Consider the following 22,261-nt stretch of genomic DNA (forward strand, 5'->3'; position numbering starts at 1 on the left):
TGATAGAATGAGCAGACGGGATTTTACGTCTAGTGCTTCTGCTCTTTGCCATTGAACGTTGAGGATAAGAAGTATATATATTCAAGGTAAATACCAGCATTATGTCCAGTCCATCCACTATCCAAACATTCATCACCACATTAGATCACCATCATATATATCCTCGCCCCACGACACCAAGATCCATTAGCGTACCAAGTACTCAAAAAGGGAAATTAAAAAGCAATATAGTGCCGAGAATAGATATAGTAAGAAGAAACCAATACCTCGGGAATTGGCCACCTGCAAGTCAGGTACACTACCCATGCATCCACCCACCATCCTGCAGGAGGTCTGACATGGGCGTCTCCTGCCAGTATATCTGGCGCCATTCGTCTTCCAGCTCGGTAATTCCCTCCATGGCTGAAGGGAGAACGGGACCCTCTAGGTCCGCGAATAAGAAGAGTTGGCGCCAGTCGAGCGATTCGCGTTGGTTGTCGACGGTGTCCATCGGGGTTAGGTTGTTGGATGGTATCCAGGTGTTGAATGGCTGGGTTGCTATGGCATTGGTATGGTTATGAGGGCTCAGGTTAGTTTGTGGGTGTGGGTGTGGGTGGGAGGTAGAATCGGGGGTGGGGACATCGTAGGATAGTTGGCTGTTTGGCTGTGGATGGGGTATGCTGGTGGTGTTGGGTGGTGTAGTGGAGCTGTTGATATTTGCCAAGTGAGGCATGCTGGAATTGTTCTTCTGGTGCGAGGTGTTGTTATGCGTGGTATTGTTGCTGAAGCGACGAGGTCTTTCGCTGGTCGTAGTCTGTAGATCTTCTTGGAGTCGTCTCGATTCCTCAAACAGCCGTAGGATGGTGCTGGCATGAGACCAATACTGTGCTAATTCACGGAGGGAGTACGAAGCCGAGTCGAAGCGACGAAGAGCGTTGATTGCGAGGACTGGGTTGGAAAAGCGGAGCTCAACCCGCACTTGGATCATTGCTGTGAACAGGGTGTGTACGCCAGAGTACCAGAGGAATTTGAGTCGATCGTGCATACGAAGCTCCTCGAAGATAGAGGCTATCACTCCGGCAGCTGCGCTGCAAATTTCGGCGTCGTGTGGACCGTAATCATCCGAGTACGCTGATGCTCTCGGATGAGGTCGATGGAGGAGGATTAAAAAATTATTGTAGGTGAGATGAAGCATGGCAGACCAGGGATCCATATCTGAAGCTCTTAGACGTAGTCTGTCTGGAAGCCTGAGTGACCAATTCGCTAGCGTTTCGTCCGCCTCGAGGAGCGCGGCCTTGCGGCGTTCAGCGCTGGTTCTGAGTCCAAAGCGCTCTCGAACAATGTACGATATCATCGTACACAGCTCAGAGAAGTGGATTACGAAGTCGGTTTGTACACGGGCACCACAGCCTTCAAAATCTGAGGGCGTCAATGGGGAAACATCAGAGTCCTCGAGGTTGCTAGAGTCATACAGATTAGCGTTCCAGAGGCCATATACAGTAGCTTGCAATGCTTACATGGCTTGTGGTCGCCCATAAGACAAAGATACCATCACGTCAAATTGCACGAGGATGTACCATAGTCTCCTCCACATTCGGCGATCTCGAGGAACGAATCTGCTACCGACAGGATTACGATGCATTCCCAGCCCTGTGGCAATCCTAGCAGCTATTCCGATCCAGTAGTGTGCATTAGCGGACACGTCGTCGTCAGCCACATCTGAGTGCCATGTCAACAAGAGTGCGGCCTGAACCAAGATATCGCGGTTTCGTTCAATCCTGTTGTCGAATAACCACTTCGCCCGGCGAAAGAAAATATCTTTGAGCGCGTCACGTTCGGCCTTCTGGCGAGTAACGTGGGCTCCAACGAGTAGAATAGTTTGAAGAAGAAGAATTGGAGGGGCATCAGCCGGGTCTCGATTGCGGTACTGCGACATAAACAAATCCTCTTCAACGATCGGATAGCCTGAATTGACTTGAGCAAAATATGCGTGCACGAGCTCATCGGCAAGAGCGGGTTCGGGTAGTGTAAGAGCATCCATGAGAAGCTGATCATGGCCTGTTCGTAGCTGTCGCCGAGGGATCTCATTTCCTGCAAAGTGATATACATCATCCCCCGTGTCCCGTTGCTGGCGGATCAAAAATGACATGTTTGAAAGCTCGTGCCCAACGTATATTGCTCGCACTCCTCTTTGAATCGCCCGACTATCCGAAGCTTCCTCATCAATCAGATGCACCAACCGTTTTTCAATATCCGCACGCGACTCTCCCTCGGGCGGATCTGAGGCCGCGGGGCGGTTATATGGCGGGGAATTCGCATTCGGCAGAACGTTTTGATATTGAATATCGCCCGGCGTATGATCGTTGGTAGTCTTGGATTCGTATGCGGGTTGAGAGCTTTGAGAATCCTGAACATGGCTTGCATTTCCAGATCGTGTTGCGATATCCGGCTGGACAGCACGGAGTGCGGTCGTGAAGGCATTCGGAGGCTCTATTCGCGGAGAAGCACGAGATATCAATTTTTTATCTTGACCAGCATAAAGAGGCCGACAACGGATCGGAACCGGGTCGAGTATCGAGCGCACCGCCAGCTTCTTCTTTTTCTCATGGATCTGACAGTCGGTCTTCCCGGCGGAGCGACAATTGGTGCATGGTAGCCCTACAAGGCGAGCGTCGCATCGTACTTTACGGCGATGGCAGTGGATACAGGCAGCCGAGCCTAAGAAGCGCGAACATTTAGCATCATATAAAGAGGGCAGATTTGAAGACGTTAGTACCTGGCTTGCGCTTATTCACACCATTACCTGAGGGCGCAACGTTGCCGGGCTGCTCTGTGGAGGACATAGCATAAGCATTGACAAGGCGATTAGGACCCGCAGACCCGCGGCTTCATTCTCCGTCAGCACCTAGATTAGTCCGAGAGTCAATAAGGCTAGCGAGGTTCATGACATGATCTGGAATGATTCATCCTTTGAAATTGGAGAAAGCAGACGATAAGGATAGCGGGGAACCCGTCCGTCACGTGCAATGCGGAGAGGCCTTTACTCGAAGTCTCTGTATGAACTGATTCAACTGAATGATTTGAATATATTGCTTTCTTGTATAACCATATATCAATCAATGGCTTCAGCTCGCCTGTTTCATGATCCTTTGGGTGAGCCTACTCAAGGCTAATATATCGCTGAACGGACATGTTTATTTTACATAGTGACAAGATCGTAGTCTAGCTTTATCTTCGTCTCACAAGGGTGCTCAGATAAGGGCTAGAGGCGGCCTTGGAAAGCTAGCCTGAAACGGTCAAGGTACGACAGTATAGTGTTGTCCAGTCCCCTCTTCCTTATCCAGACGGACATCGCGCCGACGAAGACAGCAACTACCACGGAGCCTATGGTTCGCCTGTGGCTCCACAGAAACCCGACAAACTGCTCCCTTCTCTCCTCATTGCGAAGTTGATTGGTTTGTTTCTGGAACAGTTCAACCGCTCGGCTTGTAGACTGCGTTCTCAACTCATCTCGTGTGGTCTTGAGGACACTGCAGCTAGATATCTTTCTCCAGGCTCCAAATGGCAACATCTCTGGCGGGTGATCACTGTAGAGCTGCACCGCGCGAGAAATTAAACCTTCCAGGTCAAGAGGTTGAGGCAGTTTCGAAAGAGTGAAGTGCAGCATTTCTGGTTCGTCCTCCGGTATCTCGAGTAGCTCTTTCCGGCGCGAGAGAACAATGGCTACAAAGAGATATATTGAGACAACGGGCTCCCAAGCCAGCAGGAAGTCGAAGAGTCGTGCTATATCACTATATTCCTGGATATCATGGGCGTATAACGTGAGTGTCGCTGAGAGGGCAAAAAAGGGTCGGATTCCTGAAAGCCGCTGGTACAGAGCCTTGTCAGCGGTTTGGATAATTGCTGGGATAAGCTGTAGGTGCTTCACTGCCGGTGAAAGTGAAGGTAACATGTAGTCCCTGATTCGGAGCAGAGAGAGGCGGGCGACTGCTGGAGCAGACTGTTCCTCGCCCAGAACTAATAGCAGGACTTGAACAATATCATGGTAGCCTTGAAAATAGCACAGCAAAGGATAATTTCGCAGAACTTGTTTGATCACCCTTGACAGCTGATTCTTTTTGGTTGATAATTCATCATCAGGGCCTGATGGCTACATATCAGTACCGGGACTGGGAAGGTATGTTGAGGGGTGCTCACATTCAGGATAGTACACAAATGAACGGTTCACGTCCAGCTGGACCTGTTCTTCATCGCGGTGGGGTGGTAGGTCACTTTCTGGCGAGAGCGGCTTTTGTATATTCTTATCATACTGAAGCAGTATGGGCCCTGAATACCGAGTTATTTCTGACAACTAATAAGTCTGGGGCAACATACAGGCTAGTCTTCTGAGCCCATCTTGAAGGAAGCCACCTTCCGATGTGGCGTGCGACACTAAAGCATCTATGTCGCGAAGATCGCATGCCGTTCGAATTGCCTCAGCCTTTTCAGTCATACGAGCCAGATCGTCATTAGAGCTGTGTACAGACCCATCGATCACGGCGTTGGGGGGTTTCTCAGAGGTTACGTCGTTTTCTGAAGAGGCGCTCTCTGACCATTGACGCCCCGACGCGTGGGACATGTTCAGAACTCAGAAGAGAGGTATTTTGGGTCTGTAGTCTCCACTTCAAGGCGAGAGGCATATAGAACTCTGCTGGAGGCTAAAGAAGATTACTCCTGTGTGCGGAGTGAGGCGGATACTGTTCTGTCTGTCATAGGAGGCTATCCTCGTATCCTAGTTACTCGGATGGGGCTTTCATCTGGAAGCCCGCTCACGGTTTGATGATGAGTTGCATAAGAGCGATAAGGTATTTAACATGTCAAATACACGATCTTCGAGTCTGTTCGTCGACGATTGGAAGAGAAACAAGGAAAGATTTGATGGACGTCGCGATATGATGCCTGAGGCCTCTATGACCCTGCGTCGCTAGTCTATTTTTCCGGCTAAGGCTGACTAAGCCATCTACCGTACGACGGGACAGGCATCAATGAGCTTCATGCATTTCCACAGCCCAACTGCCCCTCCGAAACATCCCGGCCTATTTATGAATCGGCCTGTCACTCCGAGCACTAATACTCCGAGCACTAATAAACCATATTCCTGTGTACAGCTGCTATCTAAATCGTCCTCAAAAGTGTCAGAGTGCTGTGTCTTTCCAGCCGGGATGAAATCATATTAACTCGTTAGCAACACCTCCCTCTCTCTGCTGGCAGTCATGCTTAGCTGGTATTTCCAACGGTTTGATCTAGCTTTACGCTTCTTATCTGGCCTGGGATCTTAGAACTGGAGAGTGTTTAACTGTCCTTTTGTAAGGCATCGCCGTACGTCTTCACAGGGTGTTCCTGCTCCTTCCTATCTGCCGTAAGTATGCCTTCTGTACTCATAACACTAGTGCAATGTTCTGACGTCTTCCAGCCATATCCCTGTGTGAGGTCTCTGCCTATAGTGACGGGAACTATACGGCATAACGGTCTGCATTGCAATATCGACCAATTTTGTTTATAACCTCAAAACCCAGCGAGAATGATAATTGCACGTCTATCGAACCAAGCATGACGTGAAGAAATCAGCGAAACGTCCGACTTCTCACAGCTCATCCTCATGATAGACGCTTCTTCTGCCTCTTCTTGCTGGGCTATTTCTCCACTGTATTCGTACTTGTGATTGAACCAACATACAAGGTTGACATAGGAAATGAAGGGAGCGAAGCTCACTGCTCCAAAGACCTATTGACCTGACTCTCACAAATCAGTTTACGACAGACCTTTTTCCAGCGGGAGTGACGACTCTCAATTGGAGGAATACCTTGCCCGGTGCTGTCAGCCTCGTCAAGGATCTCTTTGAGTACATTCGCACTTAGACAAAACTCCCTCCTACAAGAATGCCTTCTGACATTGAAATGGATATTGACTCGGGTCTTGGAGCTAGCAAAGCAAAGCTCGGCCTTTTAAGCCATACATTTGTATCGAGTCCGATAATTCAGTGGATCTTGCCTGCCCGTCTCAGGAGCAGGTATCACAATGATGTTGTCTTCGTTGGCGAGCGAGGCCTTCAGATCAAGGAAGCAATCTCGGGGACGCACCTAGAGGAGGTAACTGCAAAATCGGACTTCGATGCATATATCATGGCGGCCAAGGTTGTCAACGTCAGTACCGAGTTGCCCTGGGAAGTTCAGATGAAGGCCGGGTCTAGCGGTGCAGATGCCAGCACGGATCTGCACAACGATCTACCTCCGCAGATATTGGTACTCAGCCTCTCTTCGAAAGAGCTAGTGTTTCTTTACCACTCACGCACCGCCCCTCAATTTATTCATTATCATCGCCCATTGCCGAGCGATGTCAGCACTTTTGCGCGATTTGGTCGTAATATTGCTATCGAACCAAGGTAAGTCCTAATGCCGAATCTTTTTTTTTTTTGGAGGACATTGCCTAAACCCCTTATAGGTCTCGAGCGGTTGCTGTCAGCGCTTCTAGTGACTACTTCGGCGTGTTCGTGCTGAAGGCCCCTTCCACCGTGCAGGCCCAAATGTCAGAAGAGCGGTTGGATCCTGTGGCAGAGGTGCGAATAAACATCGTTGCTTGATTTTTAAAGCACTTGCTAACATCAACCATGGAATCTAGGAGCGATTTTTCCGCCTCGATGGCGATATCATCTTTATGGACTTCCTCTACCCGAAGCCCGAAGATGGCGACAAAATCATCCTGCTTCTCCTGGTTGCTCACGAGCAGACAACACATGTTGTATGCTACGAGTGGGACGCGCATCAAGCTCTACGACAAGCTCATCCCCGTGTAACGAAAAAGCAGTTGCCTTCCGAAGACAGAATGCCTACTATGCTGATCCCATTGACCAAGGCCTCATCTTTTATGCTAGTCAACACGACTACAATGACTGTCTACCGAAATAAGCTGGATCTCCCAGGACCACCTATCAAATATCCACTCCCTATCCCCGATCATGAGCAGCAACGGTCGCCTCTCTGGACCCGTTGGGCACGCCCTCTGCGCACTGCGGTGTATAATCAGATGCATGATGACATCTACCTCTGCCGCGAGGATGGGAGGATAGATTATCTGGGTGTTGGGAGCGATGGCGAAGTTGAGAATCAAATTCAACTAGGACACCTATTTTGTGATGTCGACGCTGCTTTTGATATCTTAGACATTGGCTACGAGGGCGGCGATCTTCTCCTAGCTGCCGGTAATACTGGGGATGGCGGACTTTTTGTCCAAAGAGCCCGAGACCAACCCCGCTGCGTTCAAAGGTTTATGAACTGGTCCCCGGTTACTGACTCCGTGCTTGTAAAGCCGCCTTCAGGCCCGAGTACCTCAACAGATAATGTTGTCGGTGATCGGTTGTTCATGTGTTCCGCGTCGTCTTACGGTCGAGGAGCCGTTGTCGAGTTGCGACATGGAGTTGAAGCGCAGATTGGACTATTGATATCTTTGGAAGAACTATCAGGCGCCAGGGACATATGGATTTTGCCGGACACCGTCAATGGTGGCGTCATCATGTTGACATCCGATCCTATGTCTTCAACTTTTCTGTATCTACCGGCTGATTTCAGCGAAGAGATATCCGCTATTGACGAAGCAGAATGTGGATTGGACCCGAACTCATCAACACTGGCGGCGGGATACATCGAGTCCGGCACTCTGGTGCAGATAACCGACAGAGCTATACTCCTGGGTGCTACGACTGATTCGCAGCTCCGTTCTCGAACTGACTTGGGTGTCGGTCAAAGTATCGCGGCAGCTGCTGTGCATGGCCCTACCTCACTTGTTGTTACGGCCATTCGAACCCCTCAGGAACTGCGATTACATTCAAAAAATATTTCTCGGTTGGACAGCGCCCTTCAGATAACCGATTCTATTCCGCCATTAAACATCGATTATGAGCCTGTTTGCATGAGTATCCAACAGCTCGACGTCGGCACCATTGTCTTCATAGGCAGCGGTGATGGTAGGGTTCGGGTCTATCGCCTTGATGAGAATTTCATGCTTCTCCTTGACGTTCCTGTGACTGTTGAAACTGATGATGATATCTCAAAAGCGATTGACAGCCTTGCAATTGTTGCGCACACAAAAACTCCGCTCAAAAAAGCTATCCTGATTTGTGGCTTGCGGAGTGGCTTTTTAATCATGTTTGATATCTCGATAGATGCCAACAAGGTCGACTCGCCCCTAGGTATGCTGTCATGTTATACTGCCTTGATCAGACAAATCCCGGCTAATGCATTATTTAGACATGCGGCAAGCCGCACTCAGGCACTTGGGTTACACGTCTGTCAATGTGCAGGGCGGAGGTAGCATCGGGCTATTGACATGCGGTAATAGCTTCTGGCAGATAACATGCGCTCAAGGAGATGAGGCGTGTGACTGTATTATTCAGAGGGTATGGATAACAGACCAGAATAATGTAAGTCTCGACGCATATCGCACCTGCTGAGCAGAATCTCACGTTCCCAGCCCGCCTACTATCCCAGGGTCATTCACAGTTTCACTATGACGGGCTTCGACAACACGGACGCCAATGAGCTTTCCGGAAGCCTTTTTGCTGTTGCAGATGGGCAGTTAATGGTATGCACATTAGACCATACTGTCAAGACTATCCCTCGGAGCATCAGCCTACCTGGCAGTGCACACAAGCTGGCGTATTCGCAATACCTAAAAAGCCTGGTGGTAGCATACAGCCAAACCGCGTACGATACTGATTCGGATCCGGTCAAGCGTTATACTAGACCATTTATCGAGTTCCTTGACCCGGATGCCCAGTTTCCCCTGGATGGCTCTGTCGAGGATTTGGATCATCAACGAAGCAAGCCATGGCGACCTCAAGGTGCAGCCGGCGAGAAAATCAGCTGCATCCTGGAATGGACTCCGCGAAAGGGCGACGAAGAATATCATTTTATCGTCATTGGAACTGCACGCCGGAACCAACAAGACCGCGGTCGGGTCATCTTCCTCCAAGCTTCCCGGGGCTCATCTCCAGACTCGGAAGTCGAGTGTTCTGTCAAGTATATTCACAAATTCGAGGATCCAGTATATACCATTGTCCCCTACGGCGATTTCACCTTGATGGTATCGACAGGTCATGAAATCGTCGCACTGGAACCGAAATTTGCACAATCACGACGTGTTCGCTCCGCACGATTCTCGGTCTTCTCCCCGGCTGTCTCGATATCCTGTCACGAACCTTACATCCACCTTTCCATCGCAAGGGAATCCCTTATGGTCCTAAAAGCCACAGAGGATAACCTGGCGCTTCACGCATACGACCGCCAGAAGCTTGACGGCCTTTCCCATATCCACATTGGTGGCGACAGAAAGCTCACTTTAGCCTCGAGCAGAGGTGGACGAGTCAGCCTATTTACCGAAAACGGTGTGTCAGAAACCGACAAAATGCTACCTACTGCCTTATGCGAGGCGCATCTCCCTTCATCGATCACGAAACTCTTTTCCAGCTCAGAGCCGTCTTCGCTTTCGACTCGCTCCACTACCTTCTATGGTACCGCTATGAATGGCACTGTCTACCGTCTTTTGACCCTGGAGGAGAAGGAATGGCGCCTTCTGCGCCTATTACAAGACCTCTGTATCCGGGACACTGGCATCTGTCCATTCACGCCGAAGAGGAAGAGGCAGCGCAATCCAGTCGGCCATGATCCCCTCGAGTTCAAGCCTTCCCATATGCATATCGATGGTGATATCTTGCGTCGGCTTGTCACGCGCGATGCCGATTATCTGCTGCGGATGCTGGCTGATGGGGAAGAACAGTCAGCAAAGGACGCTACTCGGCTATTCAAGGAATTGGCGGAAGATGTTCTCGGAGAAGTCTCAAGCCCTGCTGAGGCTGTTATGAGGTGGTTGAAGAGAGTGTTCTATGTGGAATTCTAGATAGTTCGACTTGCTATATATATGTTCGGTTCTATTCGCTGTCATTATATTGTTCAAAGATATCTAAAATGAACCAATATACTCTTCAACAAATTAGCATTATATTAATATGGAAACCCAATTAAATGCGTGGATAGTGGCAAGCAGCCTGTCATACCTTGGAGCCCTGGAGCACTTGTGCGGCTTAACAAATCGGGATGTCGAAACTCCCCACCGAGTCCAAAGCACCAAAATTCTTACGGAGCACTCTATCCCTCCACCCTCCCGCTCTCCATTCTTATCAAATACCACTCATCCAAGGGGAAGATAAAAAGGGAATTTTATTTATCCCTCTTCTACCTGTGTGATCACCCTTGTAGTCGAGGCTACTGGCTTTTTCCCCGGCCATTTTTTGCCACGACTCCGCCCGACCGCCGCAAGTCGCTGGCCGAAGAACTTGATATTGTTGGTGCCCGCACAAAGACGCCACCAAAATTTTTACAGAGCGCAGGAACTCTTGCTAATAATTCTTCTTCATTTCCAGACTCAGTTCTTCTAAACCACACGAAGATAGCCCTACTAAACGAAGAGTCGCTCGTACAATATGGCGCCGAAGAAGAAGGGAAACAGGAAGCAGGAGGAGGACTGGGAGGCAGAGCTCGGAGAGAGCATTCCTGCTGCGGGTGGTGATAGCCCAGCTCAGGAGGAGGCTCCCGAAACTGCTGATGATGGACAGGGCGCCCCCGCTGGTGGCCTGCTCGCCGCTCTGAGGAAGAACAAGAACAAGAAGGCCAAGAAAGGCAAGCAGACAAACGACTTCGTCGAGGGCGAGGACCCTACGCAAGAGGCCGACGGCGATGCGGACCTTGCCAGCAAGCAGCCTGAGGAGGGCACGTTCGACGAGGATGATGTTTTCGCTGGAAAGAAAAGCAAGCCTATCAAGGCCGCACCTTCGCCGCCTGAGCCCGCAGACGAGGATACCGGCCCTCGCGTAAAGACAAAGAAGGAGAAGGAAAGGGAAAAGAAGGAGAGGGAGAAGCAGCGAAAGAAGGAACAGGTATGTTTTTATCCACTTTGTTAGCTCGGAGCCGTTGCTGACTGACATTCATTATCTAGGCCGCGAAAAAGAAGACCACCGAACCTAAACAGCCCGAGCAAAAGAAGCCTGAAGCGAAGAAGGAGGAGCCTGTTGCTGCTGCCGCCGAGGCTGCGCCCGAGCCTGCCACTGGTGGCAAGAAGAAGAAGGTCCCCGCTCACTTGGCTGCGATCCAGAAGCAGCAGGAAGCTCTCAGGAAGCAGCGCGAGGAGGAAGAACGCGTTCTAGCAGAAGCGCAGGCTGCTGAGGAGGCGCGACGACTCCAGGATGAAGAAGAGGCCAGGAAGAAGGAGGAGGCTCGCCAAAAGAAGAAGGAGAAGGAGAAGGAGAAGAAGGAACAACTGAGAAGGGAAGGAAAGCTGCTTACCAAGGCTCAGAAGGAAGCTAAGGAACGCAATGAGCTCCGTATGAAGCAAATGCTCGCTGCGGGTGTTGGTACAGTTGCTGGGTTGCAGAAAGACCAGGAAGAGAAGAAGCGACCTGTCTACGAGAACAGGAAAAAGAAGGGCCCGAAGAAGCACGAGGAGGACCTCGAGGCTGCTGCTGCTCGGGCTAAGGCTCAACGTGAGGCCGAAGATGAGCGACGACGAAAGGAGGAGGAGGAGCGGAAAGCCAAGGCCGAAGCTGAAGCTGCCGCTGCCGCCACGGCTGCTGGCGAGGAGAGTGAGATTGAAGACTGGGAGAAGGCCGCCGATGCCGAGGATGTGAAAGACAGCTGGGACGCGCCTAGTGATGAAGAGGAGGAGAAGCCCGGCGCTACCAACGGTGAAGAGAAGACGCTACCAGAACGGCCTGCAGCCAAGTCCGCCTCACAGGAGGAATCAGAGGAGGACTCCTCAGAAGAAGACTCTGATGAATCCGACTCTGAAGATGAAGAACAGTCCGCGGCTCAAAAGGCAATTGCCCAGAGGAAGGCGGAAGCTGCTGAGCGGAGAAAGAAGCAGCACGAGGAGGCTTTGGCTGCCCGGTCAAAGGACAACCTGCGTTCCCCCATTTGCTGCATTCTTGGTCACGTCGATACTGGTAAGACCAAGCTGCTGGATAAGATTCGACAGACAAACGTCCAAGAAGGTGAAGCTGGTGGTATCACGCAACAGATTGGTGCCACTTACTTCCCTGTCGATGCTCTGCGTCAAAAGACTGCTGTCGTCAACAAGGATGGCTCGTTCGAGTTCAAGATCCCCGGTCTGCTCGTTATCGATACCCCTGGTCACGAGTCCTTCTCCAACCTGCGATCAAGAGGTTCGTCTCTTTGCAACATTGCCATTCTTGTTGTCGATATCATGCACGGTCTTGAGCCCCAGACTCTTGAGTCCATGAGGCTGCTCCGTGACCGCCGCACTCCCTTCATTGTCGCTCTAAACAAGATTGACCGTCTGTATGGCTGGAAGAAGATCGACAACAACGGTTTCCAGGAGAGTTTGGCTATGCAGAGCAAGGGCGTCCAGAACGAGTTCCGCACTCGTCTCGAGCGCACCAAGGTTCTCTTCGCCGAACAGGGTTTCAACTCTGAGCTCTTCTACGAGAACAAGTCCATGGCCCGTAATGTCTCTCTCGTACCCACCTCCGCCCACACCGGTGAGGGTGTTCCCGACATGTTGAAGCTGTTGACTACCCTGACCCAGGAGCGTATGACCAACTCTCTCATGTACTTGTCCGAGGTTGAGTGTACTGTCCTCGAAGTCAAGGTCATTGAGGGTCTTGGTACCACCATCGATGTCGTTCTCTCCAACGGTATTCTCCGAGAGGGTGATCGAGTCGTGCTGTGCGGTCTCAACGGACCTATAGCAACTAATATTCGAGCGCTGCTTACACCCGCTCCTCTCAAGGAGCTCCGGTTAAAGTCACAATACGTCCACAACAAGGAGGTAAAAGCCGCTCTTGGTGTTAAGATTGCTGCCAACGACCTTGAACATGCCATCGCTGGTTCGCGTCTCATGGTCGTCGGACCTGATGACGACGAGGAGGACATTGAGGAAGAAGTTATGTCCGATCTCGAGAACCTCCTCAGCAAGGTTTCCAAGGATCAGCGCGGTGTCAGTGTCCAGGCCTCTACCCTTGGTTCCCTAGAAGCCCTGCTCGAGTTTCTGCGTGTCTCCAAGATTCCCGTTGCCAACATTTCCATCGGTCCCGTCTACAAGCGCGATGTCATGATGTGTGGTACCATGTTGGAGAAGGCCAAGGAGTACGCGGTCATGCTTTGCTTCGATGTCAAGGTTGACAAGGAAGCTCAAGCTTACGCTGACGACGTCGGTGTCAAGATCTTCACCGCAGACATCATCTACCACCTGTTCGATGACTTCACCAAGCACATGGCTGAGCTCACAGAGCGCAAGAAGGAGGAGGCCAAGCTCCTTGCCGTCTTCCCCTGCGTTCTCAAGACCGTCGCCGTCTTCAACAAGAAGGACCCCATCGTCATCGGTGTCGATGTCGCTGAGGGTAGTCTCCGCCTGCACACCCCTATCTCTGCCATCAAGACCAACCCTACCACCGGCGCCAAGGAATTCGTCGAACTCGGAAGAGTGTAAGTGTCTCCATCTTCTTTCAACAATTCAAGGCTAACCCCAGCTAGTGCCGGTATCGAACGTGACCACAAGCCCGTCAACGTCGTCAAGCGAGGCCAGCCCTCCGTCGCCGTCAAGATCGAGGGCGCCAACCAGCCCATGTACGGCCGTCAACTCGAAGAGTCCGACACGCTGTACTCCCAGATCTCCCGCAAGAGCATCGACACCCTCAAGGAGTTCTACCGCTCCGATGTCTCCATGGAGGAGTGGGCTCTTATCAAGAAGCTCAAGCCTGTCTTCGACATTCCTTGATTGGCTTGCCCAGCCTAGGCTCATAAAAGGAGCAGTGCCGAGCGCTCGGCTTAGATGCTCCGGGGTGGAGTCCGTTTTTGCTGCTCTGCCCTGACTGATTCAACCGGGTGTCATGCAGACGACGTTCAATGACTTGTGATGCTCGATATTCTATGATAAGATATGTCGTGAACGTCTGACGGATTTAGATCGATGGAGGACTAAAGACATGAAAGAGGTTATGACTCGATTTATCGAGATGTACATGACTTAGGACTATAAAATCGGCTGTAGTTGATACCTAGCTAACTTTACGACTGAATCTCACAAAAATAGTTTGGATGTTCTTCAGTGTCACTGTCCCTGATATTCTGTACTTATATATACCCCTTTTCGATCTAACAATTCAGTTTACTCCTCATCCCCCTCCCACCTCTCAACCTTCCCACCCCTAGCCGCCCAATCTCTCCAACTCCCCTCATAAACCCCAATCCGCTCCGCATCATACCCAGCCTGCACAGCCAACTGCGCCGCCGCGCGCGCCCTCACACCAGCAAGACAGTAGAAGACGATATCACCCTTCCCCTCATCCGCGCCAGGCTTCGGGTACCCGAACCGTGTCTCGAACTCGTCGGGGGTTAGGAAGAGCGCGTCGGGCTGGGAGGCTAGCGGCACGGCCACGGCGGAGGGGATTATGCCGGTGCGCGTGAGTTCGGCGGGTTCGCGGACGTCGACGAGGATGAGGCTCTTTTGCGGGGTTGAGGGGGGTGTATTGGGTGTTGAGGAGGGGAGGTGGGCATTTATCTGCGTGGCGTATTGTTAGTTGTGGTTCATTCAAGTTATATAGCTTTCTGTGTAGTGACCGGGGCATAGAGTACGTACATCCTCAAATCCCCACTGTCGGAATGAAGGCGGTGCGCTGTCATCGGTATTGCTTTGCGCGCTGTTCCAGCGGATAGAGCGCTGGATACATTGAGCTTGGAGGCGCTTAGAGCTTGACTGCAGTCCTGAAGGTCTGGCGTATCCGCCGGCTTGCCGTGCGAGACATGTTGAGAGGTGCCGGGCGGAGGGGATAGTTCGGGCTGCTGTGCGTTCGCCGGTGAGGGCGTACTTTGTGGCGCGAGATGCGAGAGATGCAAGACCGCTTTGCGGCTTAATGGGAACCAAAGAGGCCATTTGGCTTTGTGGCTGTAGATTAGAAGCACCGGTAGTTGTCGGAGCTGGTGTTGAGCTTCCGCAGTTTCTCCCGAGGTCGGCTTAAGGTTTTGTGATGTCACTAGCGGGAACTTTTTGGGATTACAAGACCGAGCGCTATACGGTATACCTAGGTACACTGAAGACAAATTCATTCTTTGGCATCTAGAGGTATCATCCCAGCATTGTTTTTACTTCTTCTCACTCACCTTCAAAAGCCAGTGTTTGACTTGATGCTCTGTCTTTCCGAGCACGTCCCTTTCCTATTTTGACTACCATAAAACAATCACACTGCAAATATCTTGTGCGACACTTGCATCCTAAAGGTCCGGTCTCTGTTGAAGCACAAGTCTGTCCAGCGAGCAGGGGAACCCGTGCCCATTATATATTGCCCTCTCTGGGTAAGGGCAAATCACCCTATCGTGTTTGACACCAGTCGCATCAGTAAATGAGGCTAGTAAGGAGGGAGGAGCTTGCCCCTTCTCAACCCAGGCTACCAGGTCATCAAATATCGTCGAAGGATATAGCCCTGACTGGCTCCAGCAGTGGCCGAGGCCGGGGGCCTCGAAGACTCGATAATAGCTTTGAACGGTCGGGTCCATCTCTGTCACGGCCTCATAGTAGCGTCTCGTGTTTGTTGAAGGGATCATCGGATCGACCTATTGACAACCCTATCAGCACAAGCAGATAGGGCAAAGACAGTAATAGATACCAGGCCATGGAAGCTGAGAATCTTTCCACCGCGTTGACTGAACTTCGACAGATCAGGATTGTCTGTGCCAATGATCGACTTGTATTCTTCCACTGACTCATTGAAGATCTTCACGTACATGTCGAGTGTCATCGTTTTCAGATCAAACCTGGCGTCTTTCTCGATAGCCAACCGAATCCAATCAGACGAATAAATCACCGGCAGTCCGCTGCATATACCATTAGGAGAGCACTGAGAGGAGAAGTCGTTGGTCAGGTTGCTGACAACAGAAACTCCCGCCGAGAGGTTCACGCCATCTTTGGTAGTCGGGCCTCGCCATGCTGCATTTGCTACAATCGCAGCTGAAGTAGAAAGCGGCACCGTTTCCTCACCGCAGGGAACGTCCGCCCCAACCATGGCCAAGGCGTCAATGTCACAAGCGTCGACGTCAGAAACTATACCATCGTGGACCCCATCCAAGTCATCGCAACTCTCAATGGCCATATTGGTGATGTAGTCCAGCTCACAATATCGTGGATACGAGTCGAGTTGATTCATGGTGAACTGTGTCCAATAACCAGCAACAAGGATCTCTGCCCAGTTGATAGCAGGCGCGGAAGCAACGATCCCATCATACGCATCGGGATATCTCTGCGCAAGCATCATGCCTTGACGCCCACCCTGGGAGCAGCCGCTGAAATACGAGTGATCAGGCTTCCTCCCATAGAAGCTCTCAACAACGCTCTTGCGAATGACTGCTGCATCATTCAATGTGACGGACGCAAAATCCTCAAGCCGATGGAGGTTGACCTTGCCTGGACGATCCAGCAGCCAGTCAGCATTATCTTCTCGCAAGCGGCGGCCACAATCAGTAGACACGGCCGCATAGCCCTCTCCCACCGCACCCAGCATGGCCCTCTTGTTTTCAAAGAACAGCCCACAATAAAAGCCCCCACCACCCAAGCCCATCATCCGTCCGTTCCACATGTCATCAGTCGGAAGCCATACTTCTGTATTCACGACCTCTATCCGGTGGGTGTGGGTGTAGGAGATAGAAACGACGCAGTATGAAACATCCGTAACATTCACCGGACCGTGGTTTACGTATATGCTTTCCGGGATATATGCGGATACGCCGGTGTGCAGATGCACTCTCTGGAGCTCGACCGTTGCGTTGGGTATGCTTGGACGTGGGATGCGTAGGCCCGAACATCTGGTTGTGAATGCGTCCATTTGACTGGTCTGAGAGAAGAGAGCTGCAAGAACCAGCCAGCGAGAAGCTGTATCTCGGATCGAAGTTGTATCTTGCGTCAGTTCCGGACGAAAATGGAGTAAGCAGGAAGGAACGATGGGCCTTCGCTTGCATCATCAGCATCGCTTCCCGAGCCTCCTACAGTGCAGGTGGGTGCAGATATATTGCCCGTGTTTATAGACTAGCGGCCATATTCAGTGGGTATTTGTCAGTTATTTTGTGTGCTATGGACATGTTCTACCCTATGGCTACCTGGAGATGTAAACTTGATGAAATGCAGGCCAGAAAGCGTAGCTTCTATGGCATAAGTTGTTGATGTGGTCAAAGCGTGGTCAGTTTGTATACTTGCAACCTACAATACTGTGCTTACCTTGTTGGAACTTGGCATGCCATTCAAAGAGCAGAATCGGCGAGTTACATTATTTTGTTAGCGCGTAAGTATACAATCATTCGTCATCGACATCGTCCAATAAAGCCAGCCAGCCTGGTATACGGCGGCTGCAAACAGTAGCAGACAGCCCTAATCATCATAATAAATATGCAGAACAGCCGGGTTCCCCGAGTCCTTTGACCAAATCTCGTACGAACCAAACTCAGCCCCTAGGTAAATCGAAAACTGTCCGTCGTCGCCAGCCAGCCAACAAGCGTTGGTGACATCAAGTAGAGGTGGGTTCGTCAGCGCCGGCACAGGGTATACAGTGAGGTCATCCGTCGAGGCAGGAGCATTGTCACCGTTCACGGTGACCTCGTCCCAGTCGGATGAGACAGCGGGACTGACGGTCAGGTTGAATGCGGATTCCGGTAGCTTTGTGAATGCTGGAAACTGAACAGTGCATTTAGTGATGTCGTCGGGGTATATGTCCTCGGGAAGGTCGAGCCGGAACCCGACGAGGCTGCGAATCCAGGCTAGGCCGCCGGTGTTTGCGCGAAGGTTCCTTTCCGAGCCCAGCCGGCACTGGTAGCAGCTCCTTTCAGGACATTCCGCACAGCTAACCATGGATCGAAGGATGGTGGAGTCTTTGACGGACGGTCTGTTGATCTGGGCTGCTTGGGAGGTGGATGCGAGGAACGCAAGAATAAGGAGCTTGGGGGCGTGCATCTTGAGGCTTGAGTCTTGTAATAGCATAGAGTGTTCCCCGCCGGTACAGAATGAGGTAGTAATGGATATTCAAGCCGGTTGATGATCTCCAACAAGCCGGCGCCGACGAAGTATTTATATCCCTCTGGTAGTTGTGGAACCTGGTCGATTGCTAATTTCCATATCCCTGCGGATTCTGATGCCCGTAACGGTCATAAAGTCCAATGCCACGGGGAGCCGAAGACATGCGCCGGGGAGAATGTGGTTGGCCGGCGCGATCCCGACGCATGTCTTACCCCGATACGAATCGGAACTCAATCGAGGAGCCGCGGCGAACACGATGGACAGTAGGTAAGTTCCACAGCAGAGTATGATTGGGGATGTTTCTGAAGCTGACATCAAGGTGGCGTTGGTCGATGCTCTGTGGGATGTGAGTTGCAGGCTTGCAGCGGTGCTTTGCTGGTCCAGTCATCTGTCTGGATCTCACACATGCAGATGGCAATCGCCTGGGGGCATATGCTGTGTAATGCTGCCAAGGCGTGCTATTTAGGGCGAGACACTGTAAGTGTAGTCTGTGGCGATTGATATTTGTAGGGCTGAACACGGCCACGATTGGCTGTTATATCAACGAAGGCGTCCTATCTGGCTGCTATTTCCATATTTGCAAAAACGGCAATCCAATCAGTCTGCCACGGAGGGGCATAGGCCAGGAAATATTGGGTCCAGGATCACTATAGAGGATAGATTGACTTTGAATTCTCTTGATTGGATTGCGTGGTTTCGTGGCTTCAACATTGTTTAGACACATCGCATCGCGCGAGGTCAAGCCTCAAGGGGACATTACATGTGCTTAGCAGTATCAAGCTTCTTTCTGTGAAAGCATCTGGCTTAATGTGATGTTACCTGCTGTAAATGAAGCTTGCAGATGAGCTTTCGAGAGCCCGGAGCAAGGCGTCCAGGATGGCAGCACAGGCTCTGAATCCCGAGACCAGCGTCACACAGTGACAACAGCAAATGATGAGAGGGTAGGACCATTGGAAGATGTGCACTGATAAGATCATGGATGAGCCATTAATGCAGGTCTCTCGGTGATGCCAGGAGCTGTCTAAGCATGTCGGTAGAAGTGCTTGATGTATTCCTCGAGCAGACGAGCATACTGGCCTGCCAACACACTGGACACCATTTCCCTATGTCAGGTCTCATCTCATTAGTGAATGAAACAAGTCCTGATTCAGGCAGACCGCAATCTTACCCCGGCAATTGGGAAATAGGTTCGACGCGGGGACACGGGGAAGCGAGGGAGCGGCAGCTCTGTACTTCAGCGCCCCTCCATCTTCTCTTCTTTTCTTTACCCGCCTTGCGTCTCTTCTTCCTGACGTCTACATGCACGTCACAATAGCATCAATGTTTACCATTAGTACCAGCTGCGTACAAGGTGTTTGACCGCCTGTGTGACCGGTGACCTCACCGAGGCTGTAAATGGACAAGGTTGCTAGATATATCGCTGGCTATCGTTGATCATACAAGTGTAGACTATGCCCATACAGAGGGATAGTGACTGATGACATATTGATATGGCTCTCACATACAAGCAAAATCAGTACATACAGTCGCATTTGAGCAGGAGCATGGTCTAGTATTTCTTTTGTCAAGATACCTGCGAGATACCTGCTGTGGACCGTCCACTGACAGTTACCCCTGGATGCCTGAGATTTGAGGCTGCAATCGGCCCATCCGGCTATTTAGGTCCCGTCTTTGGCACTTGACCATACGTGACCATACCTTGGCAGGCAGCTCTCCGCATTGCATATAGCCCCGCCAGTTCTATTGGTGCATTGTCCTTGCCAAAGACTTATAGTGTATCTTTCTGTCAAGAGTCAATACACATAAATACAGACCATCCGAATCCTCTATCAAGGGGAATCCAGGCACCAGGCCACGGAGGATCATTGATCCTATCCAGTATCAACCCATTCCCCCTGCTTGAATAAATAATTCGGCTGTTCTTACAGGAGGTTGTGCCTTGTTGTGCCTGTTGTGCCTGTTGCGCGCGTGGTCCCACCGGCAACCGTAGTGGAGCAGGGCTCTTGTATCCGATTGCGACTCTAGAATTAATTTCGCTCCCATCCGCCGTCTCGCCCCTTTCCGGATCGTGTCTTCGAGTCTTTCTCGCCCATCGACCTCTCTCCCTCGCTCGCTTTCGGGGACCGTTCAATCGCTCAAGATGGCTGAGATCAATGGGAGCTTCGTCTCCCCCGCCGCCGATGCCACTGCTTTCCCTCAAGTCTTCCAACCCGCCGGCTTGGTCGCCGATTTCCTCAATGGTCTGACCTTCTGGAAGACTCTGGCGACCCTGCTCGCCCTGGCCGTTGTCTATGACCAGTGTAGGTTGCCATCCGCAGCGATTGCCAGCAAAGCTCTGACTTTCTCGCAGTCCGATACATCTACCTCAAGGGCGCCATTGTTGGTCCGGCATGGAAGCTCCCGTTCATGGGACCATTCCTCCAGTCTGTCAACCCCAAATTCCACGAGTACAAGGCCAAATGGGACAGCGGCGAGCTGAGCTGTGTGTCTGTTTTCCACAAGTATGTTATTTGTCTATTTCCTGCTCCTTCCGCACCCTCTGACAGGTTGGTCTTGTTAGGTTCGTTGTTATTGCATCCACTCGTGATATGTCCCGCAAGATCTTCAACTCGCCCACCTACGTTAAGCCCTGTGTTGTCGATGCCGCGCACAAGCTGCTTGGCAAGACCAACTGGGTGTTCTTGGACGGCAAGGAGCACGTTGACTTCCGCAAGGGCCTGAACAACCTTTTCACTCGCCAGGCGCTTTCTTGCTATCTCCCTCGCATGGAGGAAGTCTACAACGACTACTACGCGCGCTTCCTTAAGAAGTCTAAGGAGAACAATCACGAGCCCACCCCCTGGATGCCTGAGTTCCGTGATCTGATGTGCGCCGTCTCTTGCCGTACTTTCGTCGGCCACTACATTACCGATGAGGCAATTGACAAGATCTCCGTCGACTACTACAACATCACTGCTGCCCTCGAGCTTGTCAACTTCCCGATCATCCTTCCCTTCACCAAGACCTGGTACGGAAAGAAGGCTGCGGACATGGTTCTCGACGAATTCGCCAAGTGCGCTGCCAAGAGCAGAGCTCGCATGGCTGCTGGTGGAGAGATTAGCTGCATCATGGACGCTTGGATTAAGGCTCAGTTGGACTCTGCCAAGTACCGCGAGAAGATTGCCAAGGGCATTGAGGTTGACTCGTCTGAGAAGCCCCCTCAAGTCCTCCGTGATTTCACCGACTACGAAGTCTCCCAGACTATCTTCACCTTCTTGTTCGCTTCCCAGGATGCCACCAGCTCCGCTAGCACTTGGCTGTTCCAGCTCATGGCCGATCGCCCTGACATCCTTGATAAGGTCCGTGAGGAGAACCTGCGCCTCCGCAACGGGGACGTGAATACGCCTTTGACCATGGACTTGCTCGACTCAATGACCTACACTCGCGCCGTGGTCAAGGAGACCCTCCGCTACCGCCCTCCCGTCATCATGGTTCCTTACATCGCCAAGAAGGACTTCCCCATTACCGACAAGATCACTGTCGCCAAGGGCTCCATGATCATCCCATCCGTCTACCCTGCCACCCGTGATGAGGAAGCTTACCCCAACGCCGACTCATTCGACCCTGACCGCTGGGTCACCGGTACCGCTGAGCAGCACCCTAAGAACTTCCTTATCTTCGGCACTGGTCCTCATTATTGTCTTGGTCAGACCTACGCCGTTCTTAACCTGATGGCCATGATCGGCAAGGCCAGTATGGAGATGGACTGGGTTCACACCCCGACTCCCCAGTCTGAGGAAATCAAGGTCTTTGCTACCATCTTCCCTCAGGTATGCTCTCATTCGATCTATATTCGTTGCGCCTTTGACTAATATTCATTAGGACGACTGCCTGCTTACCTTCCGTCCCCGCGCTTGAATTTATACCCACAATGCAACAGCAACCCGGAGATCCAGTTGAGCTACCTCACTTCATGGCGCACGCATTTTCATGAAGTTTTTCTATATAACTCAGGACCCAAAAAGCAACCTCTTTGCGGGATGCTCCAGAGTCCAACCCCGGCGATTCTGTCCTGGAGATGGAACAACCCAAGGGATTTTCTTCCTCTTCCTCTTCCCCACCCTTTCCCCTTCTCCCCTGTAACTATTCTCACTGATCAAACCGCTACTGTCCGACCGGGTATCATTCTGCTGTTTAAACATGC

At 51.5% G+C, this 22,261-nt stretch overlaps 7 protein-coding genes across 7 annotated transcripts; 3 read left to right on the forward strand and 4 right to left on the reverse strand.

The window, feature by feature from the left end:
- Positions 1-298: 298 nt before the first annotated feature.
- On the reverse strand, positions 299-4,597 carry DSM5745_00863 (uncharacterized protein; the record flags this gene model as incomplete). The annotated part of the gene is made up of 6 exons (XM_026742879.1): positions 299-1,439; positions 1,497-2,697; positions 2,756-2,865; positions 3,330-4,122; positions 4,177-4,305; positions 4,354-4,597. The coding sequence occupies 6 exons, from the start codon at positions 4,595-4,597 to the stop codon at positions 299-301; spliced, it is 3,618 nt and encodes a 1,205-aa protein (XP_026608724.1).
- A 1,300-nt stretch (positions 4,598-5,897) lies between these two features.
- On the forward strand, positions 5,898-9,909 carry thtA (the record flags this gene model as incomplete). The annotated part of the gene is made up of 5 exons (XM_026742880.1): positions 5,898-6,400; positions 6,460-6,574; positions 6,637-8,203; positions 8,262-8,434; positions 8,485-9,909. 5 exons carry the CDS (start codon positions 5,898-5,900, stop codon positions 9,907-9,909), a joined length of 3,783 nt encoding a protein of 1,260 aa, XP_026608725.1.
- A 583-nt stretch (positions 9,910-10,492) lies between these two features.
- On the forward strand, positions 10,493-13,800 carry DSM5745_00865 (putative mitochondrial translation initiation factor IF-2; the record flags this gene model as incomplete). The annotated part of the gene is made up of 3 exons (XM_026742881.1): positions 10,493-10,945; positions 11,005-13,508; positions 13,557-13,800. The coding sequence occupies 3 exons, from the start codon at positions 10,493-10,495 to the stop codon at positions 13,798-13,800; spliced, it is 3,201 nt and encodes a 1,066-aa protein (XP_026608726.1).
- Positions 13,801-14,190: 390 nt separating this feature from the next.
- Positions 14,191-14,955, reverse strand: DSM5745_00866 (rhodanese-like domain-containing protein; the record flags this gene model as incomplete). Its single annotated transcript, XM_026742882.1, has 2 exons — positions 14,191-14,583; positions 14,662-14,955. The coding sequence occupies 2 exons, from the start codon at positions 14,953-14,955 to the stop codon at positions 14,191-14,193; spliced, it is 687 nt and encodes a 228-aa protein (XP_026608727.1).
- A 338-nt stretch (positions 14,956-15,293) lies between these two features.
- On the reverse strand, positions 15,294-16,897 carry DSM5745_00867 (Carboxylic ester hydrolase; the record flags this gene model as incomplete). Its single annotated transcript, XM_026742883.1, has 2 exons — positions 15,294-15,632; positions 15,686-16,897. 2 exons carry the CDS (start codon positions 16,895-16,897, stop codon positions 15,294-15,296), a joined length of 1,551 nt encoding a protein of 516 aa, XP_026608728.1.
- A 539-nt stretch (positions 16,898-17,436) lies between these two features.
- Positions 17,437-18,015, reverse strand: DSM5745_00868 (uncharacterized protein; the record flags this gene model as incomplete). Its single annotated transcript, XM_026742884.1, has 1 exon — positions 17,437-18,015. One exon carries the CDS (start codon positions 18,013-18,015, stop codon positions 17,437-17,439), a length of 579 nt encoding a protein of 192 aa, XP_026608729.1.
- Positions 18,016-20,218: 2,203 nt separating this feature from the next.
- Positions 20,219-21,975, forward strand: erg5 (C-22 sterol desaturase erg5; the record flags this gene model as incomplete). The annotated part of the gene is made up of 4 exons (XM_026742885.1): positions 20,219-20,378; positions 20,429-20,579; positions 20,639-21,887; positions 21,940-21,975. The coding sequence occupies 4 exons, from the start codon at positions 20,219-20,221 to the stop codon at positions 21,973-21,975; spliced, it is 1,596 nt and encodes a 531-aa protein (XP_026608730.1).
- Positions 21,976-22,261: the final 286 nt, after the last annotated feature.

The sequence above is a fragment of the Aspergillus mulundensis genome (genome assembly GCF_003369625.1).
Source record: "Aspergillus mulundensis strain DSM 5745 chromosome Unknown scaffold_0, whole genome shotgun sequence".
NCBI classification, from domain to species: Eukaryota; Fungi; Ascomycota; class Eurotiomycetes; order Eurotiales; family Aspergillaceae; genus Aspergillus; species Aspergillus mulundensis.